This window comes from Terrapene carolina, unplaced genomic scaffold, assembly GCF_002925995.2.
Source record: "Terrapene carolina triunguis isolate 2854851 unplaced genomic scaffold, T_m_triunguis-2.0 Scaffold629, whole genome shotgun sequence".
Classification (NCBI taxonomy): Eukaryota; Metazoa; Chordata; order Testudines; family Emydidae; genus Terrapene; species Terrapene triunguis.
In genome coordinates, this window is record NW_020664980.1 from 8,983,268 (window position 1) to 9,004,315 (window position 21,048).

At 40.1% G+C, this 21,048-nt stretch overlaps 1 protein-coding gene across 6 annotated transcripts in view; it reads right to left on the reverse strand.

Moving 5' to 3' along the window:
• Positions 1 to 1,613: 1,613 nt before the first annotated feature.
• LOC112110697 (core histone macro-H2A.1) overlaps positions 1,614 to 21,048 on the reverse strand; it is a 70,277-nt gene continuing 50,842 nt past the window's right edge. For 2 of the 6 annotated variants that reach the window (XM_026659486.1, XM_026659485.1), the window contains exons 6-9: positions 15,208 to 15,298; positions 11,284 to 11,373; positions 7,850 to 8,024; positions 1,614 to 2,353 (exon numbers count right to left, since the gene is read on the reverse strand). In XM_026659486.1, coding sequence (XP_026515271.1) covers positions 2,188 to 2,353; positions 7,850 to 8,024; positions 11,284 to 11,373; positions 15,208 to 15,298 — 522 coding nt within the window. In that variant the 3' untranslated portion in view covers positions 1,614 to 2,187. Of the gene's footprint in view, positions 2,354 to 7,849; positions 8,025 to 11,283; positions 11,374 to 11,794; positions 11,897 to 15,207; positions 15,299 to 16,881; positions 16,982 to 21,048 lie in introns of those variants that run through there. The other 4 variants (XM_026659483.1, XM_026659482.1, XR_003370175.1 and 1 more) reach the window with 3 other exon arrangements.

The window sequence follows — 21,048 nt, forward strand, 5'->3', positions numbered from 1 at the left end:
GTTTTTCAGTGACCCTTTGGAAATGACATTTGCTCTAAAATCAATCAACAATTCTGGTGTTAAACATTACACTATATTATAAACTGCAAAGAAAAGACTGTGGATGTTGTAAATAGCACGGTGCACACACGTTTTGATGTATACATCTCATCTGTGTTAAGGGAAGTCACAAATATACCTAAAGTCCATGCAAACCGCACTGACAAATTCAGCTTACTCCTCTGCAGCAAAACATCTAAATCAAATGTATTTTATGCTTTTACTTATTTGTCAATCCTTTTAGTGACATCTAGTGGAGTTTGTGCAAAATGCAGTTCTAGAATTCATAGTGATTAGATTCTAATGTGACTGCTGTAAGTAAAACATTTTATTTAAATCCTATACCATTCTAAGTGATTTTTTCACTTCCACGTTCAATCTTTTTCCTTTAAGAATGTGTGGCATGACACTCTTAAGGAAAGATAAAAGACAACTAAACTTTCAACTCTTTCTCTCTCTGGCTCAAATTATTATCTACTTTATTCCCTCCCTCCATCCCCCTTCCCTCAAAAAATCACAAACAGCCCCACTGAGGCTGTTATTGCTTAATAATTTCTTATTTGAAAACTTATCTATTCTTCCTGCACCTTGTAACACTTCTATATAATCGGAATTACAAGCACACAGTGACAAACAATCTCAACAGAGGTCACGTGACCATAAATCAGACGTATCTGATAATTACTTAAAATCAAATTCTGAACAGGATTGGATTCTGAGTTTGCTGAAGTCAGTAACATTCTATCAATGGGCTTTTGGATCAGGCCAGAATGAATCTGAAGGAATCTGTTTCATCAGCAAATATAATTCTCTGAACAAGAGTAAACATACATTTTCTGTCTAGAAGATAGACGGAATGAGCGCAAGGTTTCAAAGGCAAAACTTCTGAACAAGGGCTAGCAGTCCTATGAAATATAGTGTAGGTTTCCTATAACTTTTGAAACTTCCCCCCACCCCCAAAGTACAAACAAGTGACTGCTGTAAAGTAAGACTGTATTTACAGGATCTGATTTGGGCTGTGTGAACAATATGGCAACCAAATGCAAACTGGACTAATAATACAAGGGGATTCATTTGTGTTTCGGAAACACAAAACCCTTTACATAAAACAGGCTAGTATTAGCTCTCGGGAGCTAATCTGGATCCTATATATCGATTTTTATAATCCAGTACCAATGATTAACAAATTACCCGCCTACCTTCAAAACACATGGGAACAGTGTGGTGGCTTCAAAAAAATTATAACAGCATGCTTTGGATGAAATATTATTGATAACTAAACATCTATTGACTTTCAAGCTAAAAACAATGAAGTCAGGTACTGCATGGGAGACTTTTGAAGCACCTACCAGAAAATGAGACCGCTTATTTCAATTGACAAAGGCCTCATTTTCCAAGGTGCAGTTAAGTCAATGGGAACTGCAGGAATTCAGCACCTCTGGGCACCAGGTTTGAAGTATTCTTGTTTGGATTCTGGATGGAAGTCCAGTGCATTTTATCACCCATTCCATCCCCCCAAACCGTCGAGGTGTATCAAACAAAGGATTAAAAAAATAATTCAAACACACCAACCGTAACAGTTCAAACATTTTACTAAATCAATTCACACAAATTCCAAATTGCAAATATAATTAAGGACAACAGAGTTTTTTTGTTTTGTTTTTCCCCCCAGATTCATCATTAAGACAATAAACAAACAAATTAGTTTTGTAGCATGTGTTCTTTTTTTTTTTTTTAAATGAAAGGAACGCCACGCGATGTATTGATAAAGCACCACACCACAGTTACAAAATAGGATCTGCCGGTTTCTTCCACAAGTAAAAGACTACAGACTGCTAACAACTTTCTGCATCAATCCATACTTCATTAAAATAAAATTATAAAATCTCCTAGATTACACTAAAAATCAGACGATGCCTGGAATACAGTGCATTAACAGCAGTAATGCCAACTATCATCAGTGCCAACATAAAAACATTTTAGAAAGTAAAAAAACAACCAAAGAAAACCAACAACAACAAAAAAACCTTTATTTCCCTATATGAGCAAAATTTAAAATAAGGGGTGCTCTGCCTCACAATGAGTTAAGGACTGGGGACGGGGGGTGGGGAGAATAGGTAGGAGGGCTGGTATTGTAGCTTTCTAGGCTTAGTTGGCATCTAGTTTGGCCATTTCCTGCACATAAATCCCTATACTCTCACTGTCAAAGAGCACAAAGTACACTGTCTTGATTGAAGAGGACATTGTCGACACAAAGTAGCTTGAGATGGCTTTCAGGATCAGCTGGGCAGCAGTTTGCTTCGGGAAGCCATTTCTAGGGGAGAGAAAGAAAGAAAAGAAAAGAAAAGAAGGACTTGCACAGAAAGCTTTCGATAGACTAGCCATGCAGCTTGCAAACAATATCTGGGAAATCTCTTGTCTGTAGTGTGGTAATTAAACCTCCAAAGTAACAGTGTGCGAGTTCCAAATGGAATTCAGGTTTTAACAGTTTTTTAGCTATTGAGACATAGAGCTCAAATGCACCGGTAATTAAAAACACGTTTGTGGAGGAAAATACTCATAAAACAATAATCCTTTGCACTTTCATCCAAAGATCTTGAATCTCTCTACACATGTTAATGAATTAAGCCTCACAAGACCCCAGTGAAGTTATTTATTATCTCCATTTAACAGATGGGTACACTGAGTCACACAGACACCAAAGGACTTGAGCAAAGCTGTTTGTGTATAAAGATATTTGCAGGCCCAGGAATAGAACCCTGTAGTTGTGACTCCCAGTCCCTTGTGAGAATTTCGCAGAGTGATGTTTAAGTGGTATAAAGGATACTTACTATACTTTTTGCTTGTCAAATAGGAGGCCTAATGAGGCCCCTCTGAAATTCAGAGTTAAGGCCATGTAAGTTACACAATGGGAGAAGGGCATAAATGTGAGAGACTTGTTCACCTAAATTAAACATTACCTCTTATCTCATCTCCTAAATTCTATACTTACAGTAGTAGCAGGGCTGAAAATGCCCAGTTTTCAGAAAACTCATGGAAAGCAGCAGCAAAACCTCTCTACTTGGGTGACTCTCTGATAGACAAAAGGGGCTTGGCTGGCTGAAGCCAAGGTAATTTGAACCTTCTGCATCAAGTTTGTTGAATTTGGTCCACAGTCTCCTAATGTAAACAGTTGTGCATAGTAACTATGCAGCAGCTGGATTAATCAGATGAGACAGGTGACAGAAGAAATGAAGAAGTAAAGAAAGGAGCTGAATGGAATGGAGGAAGTATTTTTAAAGATTTACACGACACAGGAAACTGTAAAAATTATACTGACCAGCCACAGGTGTTCAATACTTTTACACTAGAATTTTCCTACAGATTTCAAACAAATGTTTTGCCCCACTCCAGCTCACATCCTCTTCCATGTATCTGGATTCCAGTTCAACCCAATCTATTTTATGACAGCCATTTGGCTCTATAAAAAAACTTGTAAAATCTCCTGTCTCAAAAAATAAAATACAATAAAAATGCAACCACCTAGTTACATTGCAGCAGTCGGATAACAGATCTGAATGTTGGCTGAACTGATAATATGTGACAAGTCTTTTGCATATCTTGTATTGGGAAATATACACAAAAAGTCACTCACATTTTAAGCTCCACTGGAAACAATTGGCCCAACCCAGGAGAATGTCTCTGTGACCTTCTGGGCTCTGCAGACTTGGAAGGCCACATAGGCTGCCTACACAACAGCTCAACTCACTTTGTAGAAACACTGATCTGTTGCAAAGAGCCAACTACCCACCTATCATCCTTACATACCATCGAGCTGGGGTACAGCGCTGGAGGAATGAGAGCTTGCAAAAAGAACTCTCCACCTCCAATCTCGGCGTCTTTTTGCCCTTCCCCGCTGGAACCAGAGAGACTGTAAAGCCAAAGGAACCCCATTCATGGCCTCAAAAGGGGGAGGCAGTACAGATTATGGCAGGCCACGGGCCTTGGTGATTATGGGGGTATCTGTCCTATCCTGATTACTGGAGAGGTGTGGGTGGGCCCACAACATTGCTGGAGGGAGCAGGGGCCTTTGAGCACAAAAGTTAGGGTTTCCTTCATTCTGACTGTTTGGTTTCAGAGAAACATCTGGGCCTCCTCTCATTCCTAACCGTCAGCCCCACAGCTGCCACCATGAAGTTATTGCCACTTCTGGGAAAAGCATCTACAGCTGCATTACTTCGTTTCCTGACAGGCAGATTAAAGATTGAGGCACTTAGGTAGTTATAAGGCCCTCATTTACTGTGGTTGCTAAGAGAGGGTAGATGGATTGTGGGGAGGCAGCATATTTAGTGGACAGGCCACTGGACTGAGAGTCAGGGGTGGCTCTGCCACTGAGCTGCTGGGTGCCCACTGGGCAAGTCACTTCACCTCTCTGTACCCACTTCTCTTCCCTGCCTTTGGCCACCGTGGTCTATTTAGACAAGGGTTTTGTCTCTTCCTGTGTGTCTGCATACTGCCTAGCACATCAGAGCTTTGGAACATGGACACTGGCTGTGGCCTCTAAGCGGCACTGGAATAAAAATAAGAAGTCTGTGGAACGTCAGTGACTAGTGGCCACAGAGCCTGCTTTCTGTTGTACAAGACGTGCATTATAGGGAACAACAGTACTTGGTACATGGAAAAAGACAATGGCTAAAATTTTCAAAATTGCCCACTGACTTTCAATGATTTAGGCTCTTAAATTACTTTTGCCTTTCGGAAAATATTAGGAAAGGGTCAAAAACCTGCACCATTAAAAATTTTGCCACTGACTTTAATGAGAATAGGATCAGGCCCTAAGGAAACAAGGTTGTTTTTTTCCCCACCAAGAAAGTTTTACATAGCAAAGGAAAAGTGTTTGTTTTTTAAAGCCATTCTTGCATTTAAGCAAAGAGAATGCTTATGTTATAGTTCGGCTTGGCAGAATTAGATTTTGTATATTTTGTCAAAATATACAAAGTAACTAGCCTTAAATCAAACTCTAAGAAGTTCTCAAGCAGCATTTTTCTTATTCCACTTATCTATAAATTTCAATTACCATCAATGCAAATTATTTTTGTCGGTTTGTGTGTCTAGGGTGAAATCGAAGGTTATCGATATTTACCGATAAAAATCTAATCCTTCCAAGCCTAATTGTAGTATTGGCGTTACTGAGATACTCACCTACTAGTAATACAGGGGAATACTACTCCTTACTTACAAACTGCATAACAGTGTTGGGAATTAGTTAGTGTTTGTCCAGCACTTTGAAGATATAGGGCCAAATTCACCCGTGGCATTAACAGGTGCTACATCACTTAGCATTGGATTATACCTACATTGAATCTGGCCAATAAATACTGTTTTATTCTTCCTCTTATTATATACTGGAAGAAGTAGGAAAGCCAGAAGACAAAGGCAATTGCTTGTGCCATGTACCACATATTACACACAACACCTTATCATAAAATATATTCTGACACTGTGTGGTTGTACTGTATATAATGGGATATTGGACAAGCTGCCTGTAGTAAGCATGGGATATTTCAAAACTGATGACATGAAATTGCACATGCTGTTCCCCTCTTATCAGAACAGGTTTCCTAAAGCTAGTTTAGCTATCCTAGTGAGGCGCATCCCTATGTAGGAACAACCCAATGGTGGTGCACAGCTGTCATAGGAGCTCTTATACCACTCACCCTCCCTGCTGCTGGCTTAGCAAAGAACAGGGCATGAGGCCAGTATGCCTCTGTACTCCACCATTCCCCAGCTCCCTCTCTGGTCCCTTGTGGATGTTTCAGCTGGATATAAATTAGAGGGGACTTCAAGGCTGTTTCTACTACAGGGGTACAGTAGGGGGACTTACGCAAACTAGTCCCAGGAGCAAAGGAGTGTACAAGCAAATAGGGTGTACAATTTTTGGCACGCCCCAGGGATCCTGCTGCACCCCACCGCAATGGTGTCCCAATTAGATGCCAAGAGAGAATACAGGCGGGGCTCTGGGGGCTTAATTCCCAGGATTAAGAGAGCTCCAGGATTAGATTGTAAACTCTACTTAGACTTAAATTCTTGGGGGCAGGGACTGTTGTTTTGTTTGGTGTTTGTACGGTGCCTAGCACTATGGGTCCCGGTCCATGACTGGAGCTTGTAAGTGCTAGGGTAATACAAATAAATAATAATAACCAGGGAGGCATTCACGTCTGCAAGCTGACTAGATGCGAGGGAGTTTATTTAGGGTCAATGTGTTAGAAAGAGCAAAGAGACCTGGGGAGTGAGGTGCTGACCAGAGACCAGCTTAAGGGCTTTCAGGGAAAACAGGAATTACTTGTATAGCATTGCATTATTTTATTTTGAGCTTAATTCTTGTAAAACTGCAGTTTGAGATTTTTGCCAAACTGGTGTCAACACAGATTAAAGTCAGAGCCCCTGGAATAAAACCCCATTCAGAGGGGGTGATTTTGTATTCACACTGAACCTCTAGTGAACTTCTCTCCCTCGTGGTTCTCCCCAGGGCCATGCTACAGTGAGCTTTAAGCCACCTTTGCACAGCACCCCCTGACTTGTGCTCTCTGCAGGTTGGCCCGAGCTGAGCATCTGACTGCTACAAGCAAGCGATTTTATTTCCCCCCTGAAGTACAAAATGATTTATTGTAACTGCCCTCACATAATCCCATTCCTCAGCCATAAAAGAGAATGAAGCTGTTTACGTGGGTTTATTGGGTGATGTCTGTTTGGCAGATGTCCGTACCAGAACATCTGTGTGCATGTGCGGCCTTTGGCGTCTGTTGTCCTTAAAAGCTTTATTTATTTAAAAAAAAAAAAAAACTTTTTACTTTATAAAACAACAGTAGAGACAGAATGAATATATTCTCCTTCATAGAAATTAATTACATTCCGCTTACCCACTTGAATTAAAGAAAACACCTAAGTATTTATATCTTCCATGTTCTGAAGGCTGCAATCCCCAACGTTCTCATTGGCTTCAGTGAGAATTACATGCCCATACCAAGAGAATATACCCCAAAATCTTGTCCGTCAGTCAGACAGGCTCACAACTGAATGTGAATGGAATGATTATTTGGGATTTCATTCTATTCAACAGCAATACACTCCTTGTAACAAGTCTGTAAGTCATCCAGTTGAGAGGATAATATACCATGTTCTGTTTTGTAAGGACTGCCATGTCAAGCAGTACACTTTGCATAAACATTGTTCTCCACAAAAAGTCTCCTTGAAGCTGCATAATGTTACATGCTCTTAAAGTGACATATGCCAACATTCTTTCTGTATGAGCTATTAACTTGTATTTTTAAACCTGGTATGACGTATATCCCTTCTGTTTCAATAAAAATGATAGGGATAATTTACATTTTATAGTGCAAATTATTCCAAAGGATCCAACAGTGCTTTACACTGTATGAAGGATATACAGGAATCAATTCCCCACTGAAATAGAGCCCCTTTGTTAGATTATTAAAATGTGTTAATTTAAAATATTTTAATGCACTCATAAAAATGTATTTTATTCACGTGAATGTATTTGTGTACTTTATGATTCTGCAGGGATTATTGTTCAACCTGCTCAAGTCTGAACTATGATTCACTAGAGTATTTCAATTGGGATTTACTGGTTGAACTAGTCTACAAGCAAGGGGCAATTTCATTAAAGAGATCTGAATTGAGTGGGTGAACAAGAATAAATCAATATTGCAGCAATGGGAGTTATGCCCAAGTAAGGACTGGAGGACGTAGGGTTGCATTAGAAAATCTGACCCACACCAAGTTAGGTAATAGGTTTGCATGACAACCTTACCTGCCACTGCCAATTGAAGGAAATGCAATTGACTTCAGTTTCTTTTCATCTGCCAGAGCCAAGCAGTTCTTCACTGTCTTTTCTAGCAGCTCCTCACATTTGTCTGAACCCCAACCCGGGCTATTACAGTGGATCACAAATTTAGCAGGCAGTCCATGGCCTGCACTGACAACAGCTAGTAAGAAACAGAAAGTGAAATTTAATTGCTTTCATCTTGTCAGGATTAAAAAAGTGGAAGTGTGATTAAAACTGTAAACAGCTGACAGACACCGCTATAATCCCAGTGGATCCTTTATCGTACAAATCAAATAGCCTGAAGAGAGAACATGATTACATAGACTGTTTTACATTTGCTACTACGTTTTGTTGGAGTAATTTGTAAGTTACAACTATAATAGACCTCAATGAATAGAGAACAAAATCTATCACTGGTAATTTAGAGGAGACATAAATTTGAAGTGGGCACTTTATTGCAACTTTCTTCTCATTTTATCAGATAGTATGTTACAAAGTTGGGTTGTCTGTTGGAGTATAAAACTGTTACAGGGCCGCTGTAGTTTTATTGTAATGTTACTGTCAAGTTACAGTATGTGCCAGGATGTTGTTCCAGTCTCAGATTAACTACCTCTGTGATCTTTAGAGGTTTGGTGTTAATATACAATTTGTTGAGCCAGCTTTTGATTAGACTGCAGCCCAAATGACATCAAATGCAAAGATTATGATGTATCTATAAATCGACAGGAAAAGCTACAGTAATTATGCAACTGTTTTCTTTTATTCCCTGCCAATGCGGCACTCTGTTTCTGATTTAGTATGAGTGAGTCTATTTTGTCTAATTTCAATAGAGAGTTTTGGATTGATGTTACTTTAAAATTTCTCTGTCGCATGCATCACCTCACCCTTGATGACTGATACAATGCTGTTTTCTAGTTTACCTTTGTCATTATTTAATGAGACAACTGTCCAGTATGGATTTATGGATTTACAGCATTTGATTTACTGTTTTTATATATCAGAAGACATGACCTTGTGTGTGCCAGGGAATGGAAGAGGGCATTTTATATGCTAATTATATCATGGCACCTCAACCCTGGCACTGATGTGCAAGGGACACAAGGACACCCCACAAATGGACTAGTGACAATCAGTCTCCAGGCTCTGCGAGTGCAGAGATGGCTCCTGTGACTTGGGAGCACAAATCTCCCAAGAGGTCAGGGCAGGAAGCAGGGCTATAGCCTCATCACCTCTCACCTTCCTCTGCACAGCTGGCTGGGTGCAGAGAAGGGAGCAGACTACGTGCATACCAGGGAGCTCAGGGCCAGATTGTGTCTCTGTTCTGCACCTGCAGTTCAGTGGTGGAAAATGCAAGAATTTAATTTTACTTACTTTGGTTCATTAAAAAAATGCCTATTCAGAGGCTCAAGTACAAAGTTAGTCGCACAATACAAACTTGAATAGCAGTTCACAGTCAGACAGACATCTAATTGCATCTGTGGCTGAAGCTATCTGTGCCCACAAAATTGTGGGTACGAAATGGGAGCTTGCTTCTAACAATCAGACTTGCAAATGCTCCTCTTGGCAAGAAATTCTCTCTTCCATGCTGGAATGTTTATGGAGCACTTTGTTATTACAATATGGTGGCCATATTGTAAAAACAACTCCATACAATAACTCCTGGAGCCATGTTATCACATATGGATATTATCCTGTAGGTGCCGCAAAAAAAGAGAAAATAGACTTTGGCATGTGGAATTCTGACTGCAGCGGGGTAAATTCTAAGGGGCAATGGAAGCACAAGCATTTGCGCACTTTGGGGCCTGCAGATGCTCAACATATTGAATAACCTCAGGGCGAGGCAATTTTGTCATAATTAGCTCTAAAAAGTTGGCAGATTCAGAATATACCATAAATCCAAGAAAAATCTAATAAAGCCAGCTGACACATCTCTAGTCAGTGGAATTTTATGTATCGTGCGACTCTGATGTGACCACATCAGTACCTCTCTTCACTTGTAATACCTTCAAACTGCAAGAGGAAAATACTGTGCCAACATGCCTCACTAGTTTTACTGTCTCTGAAATGGAGAGAGCCTTCTGATGGAACTATGGGGACTCTGGAGGACAACTGTTAATTATCCAAAGCAATTTTCACTTATTTCAAATTAAAGTGCTTTGAAAGAGGAAGTATTTTACAGTTTTCTATAAAACATACAAGGTCTGTGTGCAGAATTCTGCTACGGTTACAGCTATGCTCCAGGAAGATAACCATGGTTTAGTCTCCACTATGGAACAGGAATCCCCAGAGATAGGGGAAATGTCCAGGGGATGCTGGGGGCATGACTGGAGCCCACTATTCTCCGGTGGTCACAAACTGGAGGTGGCAGTTTTTGCTGGCCTCACAGAGCCCGGGCTGCCCAGCTGGTCCCAGGATTGGGGAAGTGGATTTGTGACTGAGAGCCACTTTTCCCTGCAGTCTCAGATACTATGCTGAGCCCAGTGTGGCTGGGTTTATACAGCAGTAAGGAATACTGTAGAGTACTGTAGTCAATCAAGAATATGGGAACAGTTCATTCTATAATTTTCATGAAACAAGAACCATTAGTAACAAAGTAAGCATTATGTTTAAATGTACGTCTCCATTTTCAAGTTTGGACAAATGAGGACAGTGCAGTGAGTGTGACATGATAAAAACTAAGCAACTTAAAGTGAAGATAAACAGCAGACATAAACAGTGATAATTTTTCCTGTCATATCCCAAGTCATAAATTCTGTCCTAGTTGTAGTCAGTATTCATTTAGTAAACTGCATGCACTGTATTTATTTTTACAGTGTAAACACAGATGGCAGAATCAGAATTCTTTATTCACAACATATATCAACAATTTTACAGATGACCTAATATTACATTTTGCAATTCATCAAACTTTATTGCCCATATGCGAGATTTTTTCCTATTACTGAGATATTGATAACTGGGCATGAAAAATTCATAAACTGTTTGAAAGAATCACATTTATACAGATGACTTAGGTCCCGATTCAACACCACCCTTAAGCAGATGCTTAACTTTAAGCATGTGCTCAAGTTTCGTTAAGGTCAATCGGATGTAAGTATGTGCTTTGATGAATAAGGATGGAATTGAAAATGTGTTTAAAGTTAAGCATGTGCTTATCACATGCTTAAGTGCTTTGCTGGATTGAGGCCTTAAAGAGCAAGAATACTATCTTTAAGTATATAGATACACATGTATACAGGCATACGCTATCAATCACACGCATCAATATATGAGAGAAACCCATGCAAGTGTTATGTTCAAATAGGTCTGTTTGTGACTGATTTATACACAATATACAATAAAACCAAAACGAAAGTCAACTAGAAATCACAACACATGCAGACGTTCTATTCGTCCATTTTCAGAGATTTAAGCCTCACCTCCTGCTACGTCCAATGGCCCATTCTTTTTGCGAAGTTCAATGATGGCCTCCACAAATTCTTTGCCACCTTTCTTCTCCAAAGTGCTCCCTGAACAAAGACATGTTTTAGTTTATCCATCTGTCCTTGAGTTGCTAAAGCAGACATGTGATTCATTGTTTTAGGTGGTCATATAGCCTAGATTTTACTGCCCAAACATCTTTTTGGGGACTGCAAAGTAAGATCTAAACCTTTTGGGACTTTGGAGTTAACTAGTCATTTAAAAATAAATCCCACCAGGACCTCACATTTGTATCCCTTCTCTAACACTCATATTCTGATTTCAATGTCAACATGTGTGGTGACATTCCTAATTGCCTCCATACCACATAGTTCCTGGTACCGTGCTGTGTTTCATGGGCTAGTTTAATGGTGACTGATGGTTCATAATTCTTCCCCTAGGATTCAGTTCCCCTTTCTCTTATAAATTGTTTTAAAGAGCAATTTGCCACAATAAGAACTTGAAACTCACCTGATCTTGATCCCTGACCCCAACAGGTGGCACCAGGAATGAAACAGTCTCGTGAGTGCAGCGGGCTGCTTTACTTGGCAACTGCCCAGCTTGTTGAGCCACCTTTAACCAAGAGGAAGAGCCTCAGAAATAAGGAGAATCTCTAAGGAACATACTCCTCCAATGAACTTCGCTAACTACTGCTAAGGAGCTGGACACTGTTGCTCTGGGAGGAAGAGAGCTGTGCAGTGTTTCAGGGCAACAAAAGGTGCAGTCTACAAAGGCAGTCCAACATGAAATGGTTTAGATCTTATTTTGCAGCTCTAGTTTCATATATTAATATAAAAATAGCCCAAGAAAACATTTCCCTAGCTACTTAAGCACCCCAAACCATTTAGCACGGTGCACATTTATTATAAGATAGGCAAAGTAAGAAGTGGTATCAAAGTTTCTGATTGGTGATATTACTTTGAAAACGGATTTTAAAAAAAATAAATAAATCAGAATTAGAAACTGTAGTAGAGTTACACATTTATTTGGTGAAGCCCATTCATGTTACTGACTGGGAGGGGAAAACTGCATTTTCTGATGGAAATGCACATATTGTATGCTCGGTGAAGCAGAGACCCTCCTACGAGATTCATTTTGCTAAACAGGGCTACAATTCTAAGAGCTAACAGCACTGCAGCCAGCCTGCTTTTCTTTGACATCATTAGATGTCTTCCAAAATTAATATTAAAAGTTTGTTAAGTAACTGTTGTCTACTGACTTTTTGACTTTGACTCTGCTTTTGTTAAATGCAGTTTATTCTACTGCATTTGGATGCTAATCATTTTAGAAAGTATGCATCCTATGCTCTTTCGCCATAACTGACGGACACTGGGCATTTTGTCCAAGTACGGACTGCAAAATCAGACCTTTGGCATTTTGTCCTAGTATGAACCCAAAATCAGTTCAGGGTTTAAATTCTTCACAGTAAACATCTCAACTTTACACCTAAATATTTTAGTCTAGGGTCATTTTCACAAATGAGTGCAACTTTCCTGATTACCTCCATGATAGCTCAGAAGTTACCTGCACATCCATTAGCTATGTTCCAAATGGCACATTTTTATAGCTATAGTTGTAGAATCAGGAGAACTCTTAAGTCTGAGCCAACGGGGGATAAGGGGGAGTTGCACCACCTGAGTAGAGGTGCTTAGAAGTATTATGCCTTTGAAAAACATATCTTGATAGGGCTGGAAGGATGGAGGGGGTGCCATTTGCTATTTAACAGGCCTAGCTAGCGCTGCCCACTGTGCAGCCACTCCAGAGTGTAAAGGGATGAAAGAAAATGAGCTTTCACTCCACCCAGAAACACCCCATTTGGGGCTGTTAGTGAATTTGACCAGAACTGGGGCACACACTGTGCAGGGACCATGTACCCTCTAGCACAACCACAGAGAATCTACAGAGAGAAAAGGGATATGCTGTCACTGAGTGACAGCACTCTGCCATTATAGCACTGTTGTATACGTAATGGCATTTTGTCTAGATTAGTTTTAATTGTGTCAAGAAATGGAGCTTCCACCCCTTCTGATGAAGATTCATTTACTGTGAAAACAAAATCTATAAAATCAATTTTTTTAAAATTGTGGTTTCACTTTTCATGTAACAATCCAAATACTTATCTCCTTGCAGATGTGGTGAAAAGAAAAAGTATTTCATACAGATCAACACTAATTTCTGCATTTATTCCTAAATTAAATTCAGCCTTTTTAACTGATAGTGAAGTTTTAATTTTTGCATTATACTTCACTACCTTCTTGTGCAATTATGAGCTGTATCTAGAAAAGGGCATATTTACCACTACATTAGTAAGGTTCTTGGTGAAAGTCTTGCTTCACAGCTTCAAGATTAGTGGCTTATTTACTCACAGGCATAAATATGTGTTACTTCCATGAGAGTAAGGTCATTATCTCATGCTTTCCAAGCAGGCATGGGTATCAGTGTTGAAAAACAGCCTAAGCAGAAATTTAGGCTTGTATAATGTTCAGGATAAACCCACAGTACATTTAATTGTTAGAAGGATGGTAAAAGTTAATAATCGGAAGCTAAGCATTTGTGCATTTTTATTCTTTCTTCCAGCAGTCAGATGTAATTAGAACATACATGAAAGCATGATCAGTGCATTTTTCATAGAAGTTTCTTTGTCCACTAGTTTCAAAAGCATCTCTTCAAAAAGTAAGAGACGAGTACATTAGCTAGCTGAACCTTATAGACTTTAGAAGCATATTATTCAAATACAGAATATTCTTGTATTTTATTTTTGAGGCTTCTGTGTAATTTCCTTTAGTCAGCTAGTCTACAGCTGCACCAGCTCAGGGTGTTGTCTCTGCTGCTCTAATAAGCTATGCAGAATTGGGTTTGTCTGGATGTTGCTTGGAAGAGAGGTCTTTCAGGAAAACCCAAGGTGTTGTAGGAAGTGCTGATCCTGTAGGAGCCACTCTTCCCTTGAAGCCAATAATGAAACAACATCCCAGGCATTAAGGGGCCCTGTGCGGTTAAGTTCAGTGGTAAAATGAGGCTGTGATCCCTGTTGTCACATCCTATTATAGAGTAGGTTGCTACTCTTAGGAGCAACCTTAATGTTCACTCCAAGTTCCAGTTTGGATAATTCCATTCTACCTTAAGTTTTCCAGGCAGTTTCAGTACGACCTAATACTTTTTTGCTCCCTCCTCTGTCTACATTTCTATTCTAAAATTTGAGAAATGCTTTAAAATCATTGAGATACAAGGTGCTTCTCAGGGAATTATGTGATTAAAAATAATGAGTTACACATCTTAATGAATCTTAAAAATAAAAAATTAAATGGAACTACTTGAGTCATTCTGCCTCCCTGCATTCTCTCTTTGGTCTAGCATGTCTATGCAAGTTTAAATGAGAATACAGAAACAGCTTATGAGAGCCACAAATACAATTGGGCTGTATGTAAAATGTGACCAGATGACTGAGCGTCTGAGTTTAGAAATTCCAGACAGGCTACCCCCAGGATGTCAGATGTGAACACCTCACACTTGGTGAGGAGTGGGGAAACTGGATCTAAGTCAGAAATCTGAGGGGTCTGGCCCAACTTTATTCAAGTCTAGGCATTTACATAGCCAAAACAAACAATCCTCTAGTACCCTTTAATTGGGCACACATGAGCACTGCACCTCTGTTTCTTGCACTTTGGTTTTGGTTGTGCGTTCTATAACTTTGCTTTTAAAAGTCTGATCTGACTATGCAAGTCAGAGCTGTCCAATGACTTTGCATTTACTCGCTTGTTTTTACGATCAGTCAGGACTGCTGGAAGCGAGAAAGGAATGCAGATCTGCATAGCTTGGACAAGCTTGTTGCTGCTGATTGACCATGCACACACATACAAACTCTGCAGCACTGAACTTTCCATTACCTACTTCACCACCGGTGTAGAAGTCAGAGTTTGTCGGGTGAACGACAGCATCACTGTCGATCGTGGCAATGTCAGCCTGTACAACTTGCAACTACAACAGGTAAACAAATGTATATCAACCACGTTGGACAGAGACCGAGGACAGGCTCTACATTTACACATGTACCAACGTCCATGTTTTCCTACCTTTACATCTCCAAACCTCGGGCCAAGAGAGTATTCTGAGTAGTGTGTGCAAGTCTGTGTAAAGAAGGGTGTGTGGAGAAGAGGAGGAGGAATGTTGAGTATGACATGGTTAAATAAATGCTTGGATGACAAGTCAGAGCAATCACATGAGATCATTTTGAAAGTTTTAAAACCATCTAAAACCCCATTTCACTTTGCAGAAACCTCTAATACCAGCACCCCACAGAGCATGACACTAAAATATGGTATCTGTTTAAAAAGAAATTCTGGATCATCAAGTCAAACAAAATAATTAGTTTCTCCATTTTTTGCCACCATTGCTGTCACTTCTAAATTTGCAATTTTCATCATGTTGTCAGCTTCTAAAAAGAGAGTAACCTTCATGTTGGGGGAAAATATTTTCAGGCAGAGTTGTCCTTTTAAAAATAGAGCTGAGTAATTTTTTTTGAAAATCCACATTTTATCCATCTAATTAAGTTAGATTTTAAAGATTTTTTTACATTTTTAAAAATATGTGCATGATGTAACATTTTCCCTCTGGTAGTCCATTTATTTGTGTGTTTTTTTAAAAAAATAAGATAGTTTTTGAACAAGTGAAGTATAAATATTATATATACACACACTTTTATATAATTAAATGAACACTGACTTAAACTCAGCTTCCTTGTATCTTTGTCTTGGTAATTTACACATATATATATTCATGTATAAAATGCAGTGAAAATGGAATCAAATTTACTGTTCCATTAAGGAAATCTGAAAAGTAATAAAAAAGAACAGGTATAAAACAGGTATTAAAAATAGTATTACATGAAGTGCATCTAGATCAGTACTTTTTTTTAGTAGACAGACTTCTGCTGAAGGGTAATATATTATTTGAAACAGAGTGGAAGCCATAGAAGCAATACACTGTACACTATATTTTCAAGTTTTATGCTGCTATAAAATCAGTATTGGTTTTCAACTGAATATGAAGGTGATGGAGAGGGGTAATTGAAGACTAATGAAAACATACAAACCAGTTGATTGAATTAAACATGAAATCAAGGCAGAAAGCCAATTTGGGGGATTATTTGATCATCCCTCTTTACGAATTTCTGTGTCTACTTTGAAAACAAGGGATTGCAGGTAGAATGGAGAAACTGCTTATTTTGAAAGTAATCTGACAAAGAATAATTTTATCCTTAATGAATCCACATAAGAACCCCCCCTCAAAGTAGCTAACAGTCAATTATGAGCATTATGGAAAGGAATTTAGATGACTTCTTATTTTAATTGCAATCAACTTGAAGACAATCACTAATAATTAATATACCAGTATTTAGATTTGGTGCAAATCATGCTTCTTAACTGAATTTTCCGGGTTCTACTTTCTTGAGCACTTAAGAATTTGAAGTTTTGTTTTAATGCATGAAGTCCAGGAGAATAAATTCTGGGTTCCATAATTTTCATGTGACCATTAGTTGTGTCAACCCATTCCCCATTTACCTAGGTCATCTTTAAGGTCAATGTCAGCATTGGTAGGATTGATAATGGCCTCCACCTCAAAGCCGGCTAAATTACTGATTTCACTGTGAATAAGGTTCAGCTGAAAAGAAAAGCATGAGGTGGGAAATAACAGGACAGCTGGGAAATCAGAGAAGCTGCAGAAAAGTAAGCTTTGCAACACAGATGGAGATAGCATCACTGCAAATAAATACGCAAAATAAAGTGCAGGTCATAAAAGGGGTTATTGGTCCAACAAAGAATCAATTTCAAACACAAGACTCAAACATTGTTCTGTATATGGAAAGGAAGTCAATGTTCTTGTTAATGAGCTTATACAGTGTATGTTTTATGTTCAGAATTGTTTGAAATTCCTGCACTGACATGATAAAGGATAAACCATTCCCCCTTGAACTCCTGGCTCAAAGATACTCTCACGACTTCTTATGCATCAAGTTGAGCCAGGAATTCTTTAGACAGGCCAGGACTTTTAACAGAGTACATGGTGGTTTTAATGGGTCTTTCCTTCTTTGCTTAATCCATTAAGTGTGAAGATGTTTTGGAGAAATCGGGCATTTATTTCCAATGACACTGCCAGTCTTTCCTTTTCAGTCACAGAAGCAGACATCATGATCTGCACCTTAGTAGCTTAAATGTTCATTTGTCCAGGACTGCGTTAAATTGGTAGAAGGGCTGGTGAAGTAGCATCACTGAGTAAATGTAAGACTCTGTCTGTATATTTGCGGTGTTTATGGTGCATGCTTGTGCTGCAATCCAGTGGAATATTTTTAGGGGCTCTACTTTTTCTTTTAGTTAAATATTTTTCTAAAAATAAACTGCCTGCAGCCTGTGAACTATACCCGCACAGGGCTGTATTTTAGACATCCCCAAAGCCATCAGTATTAGGAGGATTTATCATTGGTATGTATCAGGGTGATGGAAATCAATTAGCACAGGCATCGGGAGATTAACCTCACGTTTATGTCTTAAGTTCTTTAAAAATGAAACTATCAAGTGAATCTCAGGCAATATAGTTTTAACGTCTAGCAACATGTTTTGAGCAAGGCATATTAAGTGTTCATTAAATCATAAGTCATGCTCAAATAAGAAACATACACCTTGTGCCACAACTGTGGTTCTTCGAGACGTGAGTCCCTATGGGTGCCCCACTGCCGATGCACAATGTACCTCTTGAGCCTTGACTGGAGATTTTACATTAGCAATGGCCATTCGGCCCCCATATGCGCTTGATACAACCTCGTGCCATGCACCGAAGGTACGCAGAGCTGTGCGGGTGAACCGCCCTCAGTTCCTTCTCTATCTGAATGTCCAACAAAGCCGAAGGGAAGGTGGGTCAGTAGTGGAACACCCAGAGGCGGACACATCTCAAAGAACCACAGCTACTGCAAAAGGTAACCTCTTCTTCTTTTTCTTCGAGTAGCATCTCTACGGTTGCTCCACCTCAGGTGACTCCCAGGCAGCAGCACCAGAGAGAGGAGGGGGCTTAGGAATTGAGTTGAAGATTGAAGACAGTACAGCAGTACCAAGCTCCACATCAGATCTGATGATGTGGACCAAAACACAGTGTTTAGAAAAAGTAGGCCCTGAGGCCCATGTAGTAGCTCTGCATATTTCAGACACTGGAATGTTGTTGACCAAAGCTGCAGAAGTTGCCTGAACTGATAGAGTGTGCTGTTATCCATTGGGGAGGTAGAGCACCAGCATCCTCGCAGCAAGTGACAATACACACAGAGATCCAGCCTCTGTGTAGATATCATAGACCCGCTGGGTCTCTCTGTGATGAGACAAACAGTGTAGGTGATTCCTGAAATTATTTGGTCCAATCTAGATAAAAGGCCAATGCCCGTCTCACATCTAAAGTATGAAAGGAGGTCTCCTGCTGAGTTTTATGTGGTTTGGGAAAAATACTGGTATATGAATAGAGATCAGTGAAGATGTGAATTGACAACACTGTAGGTGAGAATTTTGGGTGCAACCATAAAGAGACCTTGTCCTTAAAAAATACCATAAATGGAGGGTCTGCCAGCCAGGCCCCAATCTCCCCAATCCTGCTAGTTGATGTGATAGCTACTAGAAAGGCTGTCTTCATAAATGAAGCAAGGAGCAGGCTGCAGGTTCCCTAAACCTTTAATAAATCTTGAGGACATATGGTGAGCAAATATAGAAAACCCTTCTATTGGGTGATGAAATGCCGATATCGCAGCAATATGAACCCTAATAGAGCCAGTTGATAACACTGATTTCTTCAAGTCCAGCAGGTAACCCAAGATGGCTGACAGTGAAGAGAATTCAGGCACAAGACGGTGATGGTAACACTAGTGGTTGAATCTTTTCCATTTCTGAAGGTAACTAATTCAAGTTGACTCCCTTCTAATGTTTAGTCATACCTGTTGTTCTCCTATCGAGCAGGTGGATTCTAATTCTGTGAACCATCTAGAAGCCATGTACAGAGGTGGAGGACCCCTAGGTTTGTGTGAAGCATGCGACCGGCATCCTGGGAGACCAGATGAGAGATGGTAAGAAGCTTGAATGCCAGTTGGACACATGGGTGAAGCAGGGAAAGATACCAAGCCTGTCTTAACCAGGTCGGTACTATAAGGATAGTCCTGTCTTTGCCGTGTCTAATCTTGTTAATCACTCTTTTTATTAGTGGTGTTGGAGAACAGGCTCTTCATCCAGGGAAGGAGAAAAGCAGTCCCCAAAGCATGGTGACCTAGGCCTCCTCTGGAGCAGAACGGGATAATTCTTGTTTTTGAATGTGGCGAATAGGTCCACCTCTGGAAGTCTCCACCTTTGGAATACCCCATGAAGGATTTTAGTCCAACGCCCATTCATAGTCCTGGGAGAAGCACGTGCTGAGCATATCAACTGTGATATTCTGGGCTTCAGGAAGGTAAATGGCTGAGATCTGAATCAGTTCCATAACTTTATAGCTTCAATGAACATGGAAGGAGATCTTACTCTTCCTTGTTTGTTGATGCATAACATGCAAGCCACATTGCCTGTCACGATCCTGATTGATTTGCCCCTGATGAGTGGCAGCAACTGAAGACAGGCGTTCCTGACTGCTTTGAGTTCCAACAGGTTGATATGGAGACCAGTTTCCTTAGGTGATCATCTGCCCTGAGTTGTGAGGGTTTGGAGGTGTGCTCCCCACCCTAAAGTGATGTGTCTGTCACAGTTACTGCTGGAGCTGGGTGGATGAAAGCGATGGCCGTGCAGACATGGAGCTGATTTTTCCACCAGACTAGGGAGTTGTTCTTCTGGAGGGGAACCGCGACCTGTTTGTCCAAGCTGTCTCTAGTTGAGCAATAGATCCTTCTGAACCAGCCCTGAAAGCAGCAAAAGGCAAAATCTTGTTACAAAGGTGAAAGCTGTCAACTGTAAACAGTTCCTTACTGTGGATCAGGAATTTCCTTGAATTGTCACGACCAGATTTGCCAAGGTTATGAATCTGCCCATGGAAAGGAAGGGTCTGGGTGCCAATGAATCAAAGTATACCCCTATAAATTGCATTATCTGTACCAGAGCGAAGAGATTTTTTTTTTTACATTCAGCTGGAGACCCAAGTCCTGGAAGAGAGTAGGAGCTGCCAGGGTGGAGGTCAGCACTGCTTTGTAAAATTGGCCCTTAAGTAGCCAGCTGTTGAGATACAGAACAACTAAAATCGACTCTTGCCAAAGGAAAGCAGCTACTACCACTAGAACCTTTGAGAACACCTTGTAGCCGAAGGGGCAAGCTGAGGGCAAAGGGAATTACCTAGTATTGAAAATGCTCCTGGCCTATGATAAAATGTGTGTGTTTCTTGTGAGCTGGGTGAATCACTATACGGAAATAGGTGTCCTGTATGTTGAGGGCTGAAAACCAATCTCCTGCCTCTAGAGAAGGGATTATAGCTGCCAGAGTCACCATCCTGAACTTCTGAGACTTCACTAATTTGTTCAGTCATCTTAGATCTAAGATCGGTCTCCACCCTTCATCCTTGGGCATGAGAAAATACTTCAAGTAAAACCTTTTCCCCCTGTGAGGGGATGGGACAGGGGCTATCGCTCCTAAATGAAGGAGAGAATGCACTTCTTGACTCAGTATAGTCTCATTAGAGGGTTCGTTGAAGAGGGACGGGGAAGGGGAGTGGCAGGGAGGGAGGGA